The sequence below is a fragment of the Orycteropus afer genome, unplaced genomic scaffold (genome assembly GCF_000298275.1).
Source record: "Orycteropus afer afer isolate SDZICR_OR568_19922 unplaced genomic scaffold, OryAfe1.0 scaffold00370, whole genome shotgun sequence".
NCBI lineage: Eukaryota > Metazoa > Chordata > Mammalia > Tubulidentata > Orycteropodidae > Orycteropus > Orycteropus afer.
In genome coordinates, this window is record NW_006921957.1 from 1,169,394 (window position 1) to 1,180,943 (window position 11,550).

The following is an 11,550-nucleotide window of genomic DNA, read 5'->3' on the forward strand; positions in this document are numbered from 1 at the left end:
AAAATTCCTTAAGGAAGGCACCTATAATCAGACATGAGATTGAAACGGTGTGTGTGCTGTCATGTTTCAGGAAGGATGTTGGCTCTTGCTTATTTTTGTCTATGTAAGTGGATGGCAGAGCAGTAGAAGAGCCTGTTCTGTTAGTTGCTGGAATAATTGTGTTTCTTCCGTACTGCAGAAATGTGTCTTCTGTAAGAAGCGGAGGAAAAGAGCTGCTGGCTGCTGTGTGCAGTGTTCTCACGGTCGTTGCCCAACTGCCTTCCATGTGAGCTGTGCCCAGGCTGCTGGAGTGATGATGCAGCCAGATGACTGGCCTTTTGTAGTCTTCATTACCTGCTTTCGGCACAAGATTCCTAATTTGGAGGTAAGGGAGAATCTGTTCTGGAATTCTCTGGTCAGAGTTTAGGATAATTTTCTCTGCACAGTGTACATTAATTGTGTCAGCAAGTTATTTCCTTGAGTATCATGCTTTATAGAGAGAGCAAATGAATAAGGAATTAAGAGATGGCCCCTATCCATTTCTATTCCCTGCTTTGTACTTCATGATTCAGTGGCACTAAACCACTTATGGTTGATTTCTTGTGATTCTTTGTTTGCATATTTGTGTCTTTACCAAGATAAACTCTTCAAAGGCCCATAGTTTACTAAACTGGGTGTCCTTATTACTTAACACAGTGCTAGGGATATAGCAGAAGCTTTGTAAATGTAAAAATCTGTAAAATGTTGAGCACCTAACAGTTAGCCATTAACTACTATGCAGTTCACCCTGTCATCTATCAGTTTATCCTACTGTGGTGGCTTGTGTAGTCCTATGGTGCTGGAAGCTATGCCACCTGTATTTCAAATTCGAGTGGGGTCACCCATGGTGGACAGATTTCAGTGGAGCTTCCAGAGTAAGACAGCCTAGGAAGAAAGATGTGGCATACTGCTCCTGAAAGAATTAACCTCTGAAATCCTTCTGAGTAGCAGTGAGACATTGTGTGGTGCTGTGCCAAAAGATGAACTCCTCAGGTAGGAAGACACTCAAAATACGACTGGAGAAGAGCTTCCTCCTCGGTAGAGTCAACCTTAATGATATGGATGGAGTAAAGCTTTCAGTACCTTCATTTGCTGATGTGGCAACTCAAAATGAGAAGAAATAGCTGCTAACATCCATTAATAATTGGAACATGGAATGGGTGAAGTATGAATCTAGGAATATTGAAGGCTTCAAAAATGAAATGAAGCATATAAAGATTGATATCCTAGGCATTACTGAGCTCAGATTGACTGGTACTGGCCATTTTGAACAGACAATCATGTGGTCTACTATGCCAGGAATGACAGATTGAAGAGGAATGTTAACGCATTTGTAGTCAAACATTTCAGCCTCCTGAATTACAGTGCTGTCAGTAATAGGATAACATTGAAACACCTACAAAGAAAACTAGTTAATAGTAGTATTACTCAAATTTACACACCAACTGCTAGAACCAAAGGTGAAGAAATTGAAGATTGTTACCAACTTCTGCAGTCTGAAATTTATCAAACATGCATTCGGTGCATTGATAATTATTGGTGATTGGAATGTGAAAGCTGAAAACAAAAAGAAGCATCAGTAGTTGGAAAATATAGCCTTGGTGATAGAAATGATGCTGGCAATTACATGATAGAATCATTGCAGATACTTTTTCAGCAACATTAGTGATGATAATACACATAAACTTTGCTAGAAGGAATACGTAGGAATCAAAAAGACTACATTTGTGGAGAAGTTCAGTATCATCAGTCAGAACAAGGCTGGGGACTGACTGTGGAACAGACTATTAATTGCTCATATGCAAGTTTAAGTTGAAGCTAAAGAAAGTTGAAACAAGTCCATGAGAGCCAAAACACAATCTTCAGTACGTCCCATCTGAATTTAGAGACCATCTGAACAATGGATTTCTGAAACACTGAAACACCAGTGACCGAAGACCAGACAAGTTGTGGGAAGACATCAAGGACATCACGCATGAGGAAAGCAAAAGATTAAAAAGACATGAAAGAAAAAAAGACCAAAATGGATGTCAGAAGAGATTCTCAAACTTGCTCTTGAATGAAGACGAGCTAAAGCAAATGGAAGAAATGATGACGTGAAAGAGGTGAACAGAAGATTTCAAAGGCAATTTGTGAAGACAGTAAAGTATTACAGTAAAATGTGCAAAGACCTTGAGTTGGAAAATAGAGAGGAAGAACAAGCTTGGCATTTCTCAAGCTGAAAGAACTGAATAAAAAATTCCAGCCTCGAGTTGCAATATCGAAGGATTCTATGGGCAAAATACTGAACAAGGCAGGAAGCAGCAAAAGAAGATGGAAGGAATACAGAGTCACTGTACCAAAAGTATTGATCGACCGTGAACCATTTCAGGAGGGTAGGGTTAAGATCAAGAACTGATGGTATTGAAGGAAGATGTCCAAGCTGCACTCAAGGCACTGGTGAAAAACATGGCTTTAGGAATTGACAGAATACCAACTGAGATGTTTCAACAAATGGATGCAACTCTGCAAACACTTACTTGTTTGTGAAGAAATTTGGAAGACGGCTACCTGGCCAACTGAGTGGAGGAATCCATATTTATGCCCATTCAAAAGGAAGGTGATCTAACAGAATGAAAAAATTACTGAACAGTATCATTAATATCACACATAAGTAAAATTTTGCTAAAAATAAAAGACTGTTGCAGCAGGATATTGACAGGGAACTGCCAGAAATCCAAGCTGTATTCAGAAGGGAATGTGGAATGAGAGATAACCATTGCTGATGTCAAATGGATCTTGGCTGAAAGCAGAAAATACCAGAAAGTTGTTTACCTATTTTATTGACTATGAAAGGCATTCATTGTGTAAAATGTAACAAATTATGGGTAACATTGAGAAGAATGGCAATAATGAACTGTGCTCATGAAGACTCTACATAATCAGGAGGCTGTTGTTGGAACAGAACAAGGAGATCATGCATGGTTTAGAATCAGGACAGGTGTGTGTCAGGGTTGTATCCTTTCACCATACTTATTCAATCTGTGTGCTAAGCAGATAATCTGAGAAGCTGGGCTGTATGAAGAAGAACATGGTATCAGGATTAGAGGAAGACACATTAACAACCTGCGATATGCAGACAATACAACTTTGCTTGCTGAAAGTGAAGAAGACTTAAGGCACTTATGAAGATTAAAGACTGTGGTCTTCAGTATGGATTACACCTCAACATAAAACAAAAATCCTCACAACTGGACCAATATTCAACATTATGATAAATGCAGAAAAGATTGAAGTTGTCAAGGAGTTCATTTTACTTAGATCCACAATCGATGCCCATGAACGCAGCAGTCAAGAAATTAAATGACATATTCCATTGGGCAAATGTGTTGTAAAATGACTCTTTAAAATGTCTTGAAGACCTTTTGTGTTAAAGAACAAAAATGTCCCTTTGAAGAATAAGGTGCACCTGACCCAAGCCTTGGTATTATTAGTAGCCACATATGCTTGGGAAAGCTGGACAGTGAATAAGGAAGACTGAAGAAGAATTGATGCATTTGAATTATGGTGTTGGTGAAGAATATTGTATATAACACACACTGCCAGAAGAATAAACAAATCTGTCTTGGATGAAGTACAGCAAAAATGTTCCCTAGAGGCACATAACAACAACAACAAGAGGCAAGGCTGGCGAAACTTCAACTTTTACTTTGGTCATGTTATCAGGAAGGAACATTCCCTGGAGAAGAGTATCAAGCTTGGTAAAGTAGAGGGTCAGTGAAAAAGTAGAAGACTGTCAACGAGATGGATGGACACAGTGGCTGCAACACTGGGCTCAAGCATAACAATTGTGAGGATGGTATTGGATCAGACAGTGTTTCTTTCTTTTGTACATAGGGTTGTTTTGAGTTAAAACTGACTCAACAGCACCTAACAACATAGACAACAATAATAACTATATAGTAGAGATCACTGGACTTTTCTAAACAGTGGAGTCCAGAGAAAGAAGCATTTAATTTTAGCTATTTTCATTAGAGGAGTGATGAAAGGTTTTGGTGAGAAGATGGAATTTAAAGTGAGTCTTAAGTGATGAGTAGGAATTATGAAGTGGAGGCATTCAAGGCTGCAGAAACAGAATGAGCAGGGCCCAGAAGAATGTTGGTACAAAACTGGTTCTGAGAACACTGCAAAGAATAAAGCTGGAAGGCAAGGCATCGCCAGAGGATTAGGGCCCTGCCTCCCACACTTAACGATTTTTACCTATCTTATATAGACAACTTTTTGAATATTCTGATTTTGGACTCTGTTTTAGCAGTCATTCTGGTGATTGTTTAAAGAGACCACTCAAGCAATAAGAATTTGAGGCAGAGGGACCAGTTAGCTTAGGAAAGAAATGAGGTCTGTATTGGGAGCACATTAGGAAGAGCTTTGGGTCACATATAACCCTGAGCACCTACAGCGGGTGGAATTGACAAGGTATGGTGACCTGCATGGGGAGAAGGGATGGAGAAAAAGAGAATATGAATTGAAGATGATGACTCAGGCTTCTCCCTTAAGAGATGAGAAGGATGCTAATATGGGGATGTTATTAACTGTGATCAGGAACTGAGATGGGACAGGGCTCTTGTTCTGGTTACCTAGTGCTGCTCTGACAAGAATAGACCACAGATGGGATGGCCTTAACAAACAGGAGTTTATTCTTACAATTTGGTGGCTTTAAGTCCAAGTTCATAGTGCCAGGCTCTGGGGCTGTGGGAAAGCCCCTTGATCTTGGGCTTCAACTCTGCCTCTTGGTCCTGGCCTAGTGAAGCTAGAGGCATCTCTTCACTCAGGCAGCTAGTGGCTGCTGAGGCTAACAAGCCCAAGTTGACAAATAAAAAGCACAGTCCTGATGTTACCAAACCACATGGCAGGCCACTAATTCAAGTCTGTTGTAAGTCCCCAGGTCGGCAGAGCATGGCAGGCTGCTGAACAACAACACGGCTGCACGCAGGGTCCAAGCTTGCCTTATACTAGAGACCATTCCCCAAACTGCTTCTTATAAATGGGAAGCAGACCACATACCCAAAGCAGCTACTCAGCTGCTTATGGTAGATCATACCATGGAGTTGATTGCCAGTCTCATCATGGGGAATAACTACCACTAGCTGCCCAGCCACTGAACCAGGCCCAGCCAAATTTACACAAAAACATAACTACCACAGCTCTTTTGCATGGGGAAGGAAGGGAGTGAGATGGAAAGGGGGAGAAAAGAACCTGTGGAAATTGAAGGCTCTGGAGCATGGTAGCTGAGTTACTGGGAGGTCCCTGTATTAATTATGAGGGTAAAGAGTTTAAATAGCATTTAATAGGATAACTGAATCGAATTTCCATGAGAAGTTGGAGAGTCCCAATATGAAGAACAGATGGCAGAGCATGAGCCGCTGAAAACAACTGAGAAAGGGGTGAGAGAAATAGGAGTACATACAATCCAGCAAGCCAGTGGAGGGTATCGGGAGGGCCATGTGCTGCAGGGAAGTTAGGTCTAGCATGATGGTCACTGGATAGCCCCAGCAGGGGAGTTTCCATGGGGTAGTTGGACCAGAAGCTAGACTGTAGTTGGGAGAAGTGAGACAATGGGACGTAGGTAGGAATGAGGTGGGACAGTAGCTTAAGAATGTGTTGAGAGGATCCCTTTAGGCCACCTGAACTGCCAGAGGATCCAAGATAAGAAAGTAGAATACTTGGTGGTTCAGGTCTGGAGGAGGGAAAATGAGCATAGGACTCAAGAGTTAAGAAGACTTGATTTGAATCCCAGCTCTGCTATGTGTTAGTTGTGTGAGCTCAAGCAAGCCATGTAATCTGAGTCTTGCAGATAACAGATGTGATGATGACAAGGAATTTCACAGGTTATTAAAAAAATAAATGAAAAGGTATGTGAAGGCATCCAACACAGTGCCTGGTACGTAGTATGTGCTTTATGAGTCAGATGAATGGTACCAGGAGAATGAGGGATGATGAGATTTGAAAAGGAGTAATTAGATGTTTTCCTCTGACAAGGTGGGAAAAGAAAAGGTGAGTCCAGGTACAGTAGTGTTGGGGAGACAAGCATTAGAGGGAGCCAGGGCATTAGAAACTCTTAGATTCAGTCTCCTCATCTATAACACCCTACAGTGAGTGTCCTACATCCTAGGGTAGTATAAGAGAGAAATCTTGCTCTAGCTGGGAAGATCTGAGGAAGATTTTCATTTCATTGTTATCCAGCAGGATACCATAGGAGCTCATGCAGGGGACATCTCCAGCCTACCTCAAAAGTGGACATTTTGAGCAAAGTTTATGTGAGAGAGATGTGCTCTGTCACATCTCACAGTCTTTTCATAGTTTGTCTTAACATGAAACCCCTCCTGTAAAAGGGACACACCTGGCTGATGTTCCTGATTTCTTGTGTGTGTGACATTATGCCCACACATAATGAAAGGCCCAGCTCTCCTGGTTATCTGCCATTTCCACACTCTCACTTGTACTGCCTGGGACAGTTTAGAGTTGTTTCATTTCTGTGGGGGAAGGTGGAAGAGAAATATACCGCTGTGAAAAGGATGTTGGATATCTTAGGGTTAGTAGATGAAGAAGTATACAGGTCCAGTAGCTCATGGGAAAGATGTTTTCACTAGAAAAGTGAAGCAAGAGGGATTCTAAGATTCTCTCCCAGTTCCTCCTGAATTTATTTTGGATAGTGAAGATTAGACTAATGTTGTACCTGGCATATCATAGGTACTCAATAAATATTTTGTTAAATGAGGGATTGAGAACATTTTTATGTAAAACACTTGTAGTAAATATTTAACAGAATGCAGACACCCCACCATCAGTGAGCTCCCTGATAGAATAGAAGAGCCAGTCATATAAATATTCCATCAACAAGGTGGTAAATATGATAATAAAGGTAAGAATACAGTGCCAGCCCAGAGGAGCAAGTTTTTTACTCTGTCATTAGGATCAGAGAAGAGTCCTTGTTAGCTGGTTGGATCCTTCTTTTTTTATGGAGAATTTGATTTACTGAGATTAAGGAGCAGTCAGGTTAATGGTTGCGAGCATGTAAAGATGAGAAAATGTTCAGTGAGAGACTGAGACTCTGGAGGAATGAAAGGTTGAGATAGCATTGAGTCCCAGCTGTGGAGTTCGTTATGAGCTGTGTAATGAGTTTTGTGATTATCATCAGCATACCACATCCTTAAATCAGCAGCTGTAGTTTGCTGATGCTATGAGGAAATTGAGGGCACTATTGAGTATTTCTCACACTCATTATAGTTCTTCAGATATTATTGAGGATCTGTTATCTGCTAGGCACATATTTAAGAACTGGGGATAATACTGGTGGACAAGATGAGGAAGTCCCTGCCCTTCTAGAGCATGTAGTGTAGGTGGAAAATATATAGGAAACAAGTAAATACACAGAATATCAGATGGTAAAAAGTGAAGTAGATTAAAATAAAGCCAGATAAGAGGGATATGAGAGGAGGTGGTAAGAAATAGGATCATTAAGATGACATTTAGAAGTGAGGGAGTCAGTGTGCAAGTAACTGGAGGAATAGCATTTCAGGCAGAATGAAGAGCAGTGCAAAGGCCCTGAGGTGGAAGTACACTTGGCATGCATCTTCATAGAACAGCAAGGTCAGCTTGGCTGGAACAGAGTGCTTGGGCAGGTTGAGGAGGAGTGACAGGGCATGAGGCTAGAAACGTAGTGAGAGTAGCTTTTAATCTGCATGACATAAGAGGCAACTGGAAGATCTTAAGTAGAAGAGTGACATTATTTTACTTAGGTGTTTAAAAAAACACACTGGCTTCTGGAAAGGAAGCTTGTTATAAAGTAGCTGAAGGCATCTGGGAAATGTCAGTCTGTGTGCCCTGGCCCTGAGAGTGGAACTAATGCTAAGGTCTGTGTGGAGCATTCCCTGGGCTCAGATCACTTACTGATTCTCTTTGATGTGTGTCTAAGCTGTGTGCATTAGTAAGTGCTATGTATTCTGTTTCTCACAACAGTAGAGAAGTCAGAAGAGTCTGAGAGTTGAGGTGAGAAGATATGGTATAAGGACCAATTGTGGACTGGGAGTTGGGGAGTAACCAAATTTATGGAGGAAAATAGGCCACTGGTTTCTTCCAGTGTCGTGGCTGAAATGTGGATATCTGAAAAGCCTGTTTGAGCTCCCATCTCTCTCTTTTTAAATTTTCCATTCTCATGTTTACCTTTCTCTGGTAAAGAGGAACCAATCAATCTTGGTCTCTAGTTGCCAGGCCTGTCCATGTGTGAGTAACCCAAGCCTCTGTTTGTTCCAGCGTGCCAAGGGGGCCTTGCAAAGCATTACTGCAGGCCAGAAGGTCATCAGCAAACACAAGAACGGGCGCTTCTACCAGTGTGAGGTGGTCAGACTCACCACTGAGACCTTCTATGAAGTCAACTTTGATGATGGGTCCTTCAGTGACAATCTCTATCCTGAGGATATAGTGGTAATGTCTGCAAGCAGCTGCTGAGGGCAAAATTTGGGGTAGGGAAAGATACCTTTAGGATTGGCTGGCAGATTGGCTGAGGGCCTCCCTATCTTTTCCTGTCTGAGCCCATGGTCCCATCCTCCCAGGGGTCAGTTGTCCGTAAATAGGAACAAGCATTTATAATGGTCTTTTCTTGAAGAAAAGTCATGTGCAACTCTTATACCCAGTTTTCTCTAGAAGCTTGTAAGAATCAGAAGTTTCTGCAGTTCTTTGACACATGCTTGTATTTCAATCTGGATTTGGGCTGATGTCCCAGTAGTAGCTCTATTACTTATTAGCTGTGTGATTTTGGGAGAATTACCCAACTCTTGTTTTATCCTGCCCACTTGATTGATGGATGGAATCTACTTTTGGTTCTTCACAGTTGAAGGCTTTGGGGCTCCTTGGAGACACCCCTGGCCTGCTTATGTTATCAACACCCAAGACACAGGAGGCCCTGCCTGGACCTAATCCTGGGTTTCCTGGCTCAGCGTGGAGGACTTGGTTCAGTTTTCCCCTACCCCCACTTTATTTGTTAGACAAGTCACCAAAGTTGAGCAGTGAAACCCATTCCTTCTATTAAACACTTAGGTACTTCCAATGTTTATACCACTTTAGTACCTTAGTTGCTAAAAGCACATTAATTTGTTATGAGGTAGATTTAAGTTGTGGTAAAGATGATATTAATAGTATCTACAGCAGTAGTATACCTATGATTTATTAAGCTCTTACACAGTGTGCCAGGCACTGTGCTAAGTGCTTAACATCCAGTATTTCTTTGAGTTCTCATATCAACCCTGTGGAGTAGATGATGAAATCAGTAACTTACAGGACAGTTGTCTCAGGACCCTCTTTTTGTCCTAAAAGTTATTGAGGACCTTGTTATTAAAGAGCTTGTGTTTTTGTGGGTTATGTCTTATCATTGTCAATATTTACTATTAGAAATTAAAATAGATTGGTTTAAAATAATCCTCTTTTTGCAAAAAAAAAAAAAAAAGTTTCTAAAACAAATTGAATGGGAAGAATGCCATTTTTCTATAATTTTGCAAATTTGTTTAATGTCTGATTCTCATACTACTTCTTCATTCAATCTGTTGAAATATGTTGTTTTGGTTAAAGTATATGAAGAAAATTCAGGCTCACACAGATACGTAGTTGGAAACGGAAGAGAATTATTTTCAGATAATTGTGGTAGAATATTCTTTGATACTGTACCAAAACTCAGTTAGTGGTAATTTCTTAAAGGTTAGTTGCAGGGTGGAACCTGAAACCATGTCAATGCAGTTTTCATATTTTGTTATGATAAAATCCATTGGCCTATCTTGCACTGAGAAATGAGTCTTTTACCCATGCATGATTTTGTAACACTTACACACTGGTCATTTAGAAAATACTGGTGCACGAGGTTATGCAGATTCTCAGATTTTCACTATACAATATAAAAAAGTCACATTCGTTAATTTCACCAATCTCATAAGGGAATTTTTAGTTTTAAAAGTAACAGTTATGCAATTTTCTGAAATTCTAATTTACACTTGAAGGCTTGAGTTTTATTACTGAGAAGAGATACAGTCAGTCATTTTCCTTGAAGTGATGGGCTCACTTCATTCATTTTTAAGATGTTTGTCAAATACAGTGAGTCCTTGACTTAGGACAGGGCTCTGTTCCAAGAACTCCATCGTAAGTCGGTTCTGATGTAAGTTGAATACCTGTTCTTGTTTAGTTTTCATTACTATTATCTTTTATTATCAGTATCTTTATAAATCCAGTGTTTTGAACAGTAAATCATAAAATTGAAATCTGTGATTGAACATAGGAGAATAGTAACATCAGAAAATTACATGCTACAGCATATTACTGATGTTACGATGTACACACACAAACACAAAAGGATGGTTGTGAGATTCATCCTAAGTCGAATATGTTGTAAGTCAAGGACTACCTGTGTCTAACTCTGAATAACCATAGTTTATCTGTCAGTCATCTTTTCAAGTCAAACTGGTGTCTCATGAAAAAAAGCAGCTAGTTCAACTCATGCAAACAACTACTATACAGATGCTTTTCCTCAAGACACCCATCAGACTTCTGGGCAGACCCCTGCCCAGACCTAAACAGACCTTTCATTCCACCAGCATGCTCATACATTGACTTTTCACTACACCCTTAGAGGGCATTTGGATACAAGTAAGTTCTTAAAGTACTTTGCCAAGGTGATCCTTTCTTACCTTTCCTGTTAACAACACATTTAAAATATAGTTGAGTACAATTCTAGCATTACTTCATGCCAGAACCTTGGAGAATCCTCAGAAGGGGCAGTTGAGGAAACATGAGAGGGATTCTCAATTCCAGCACTTTCCTTCTGTGTGTCTAGTTATCATAGCTGCATGTTTCCATTACCTAAAGCAGCACGGGACAGAGATACAGGATAGGCTAGACTTTGATCTTGCCACCCAGAGAGGCCTGCCTTGTGTGGCATGTCTGACTAGGAATTTTTCCTGGTTCATTCTTCCTTGGAGGAGATGGGAGTTACCACTGTACTCAGGTAGACCTTTCTTTCACTCTCCTTTTCCCTCAGAGCCAAGACTGTCTCCAGTTGGGTCCTCCTGCTGAAGGGGAAGTAGTCCAAGTGAGATGGACAGATGGCCAAGTCTACGGAGCAAAGTTTGTGGCCTCCCACCCCATCCAGATGTACCAGGTAGTCAGCAGTTCTTGCTAAGGAGTGGGGAGTACTTGATTGTTTCCTTTTGGGCCAGAGGTGAGGTTTTGTTCTTGAGAGAGCTAATGGGTAGGGAGCAATGCTTCATTTAGGGATCTGTCCCATGTCCAGCCTTCCAGGGGGGCTTCAGACATGACAGTGCTTACTTCAGTCCCCTGAATCCTTCCTGGGCTGCAGAAAATTGCCACTGAAGTACAGACAACAAATATGAACCCTTTTGCATATACAGTACTGAGTTGTAAGTGAAGGCAGACATGGGTATATGGATGGATAGATAGGTGGACAAGCTAAACGAGTAGGTATGTCTATGAAATGGGGAGTGTATCCAAGAT

The 11,550-nt window shown here is 40.9% G+C and overlaps 1 protein-coding gene across 1 annotated transcript in view; it reads left to right on the forward strand.

The window, feature by feature from the left end:
- The window catches only part of KDM4A (lysine demethylase 4A), a 47,496-nt gene that overhangs the window by 34,621 nt on the left and 1,325 nt on the right, over positions 1–11,550 (forward strand). The window contains exons 17-19 of the mRNA XM_007953051.2: positions 179–364; positions 8,311–8,481; positions 11,078–11,197. Coding sequence (XP_007951242.1) covers positions 179–364; positions 8,311–8,481; positions 11,078–11,197 — 477 coding nt within the window. The remainder of the gene's footprint in view (positions 1–178; positions 365–8,310; positions 8,482–11,077; positions 11,198–11,550) is intronic.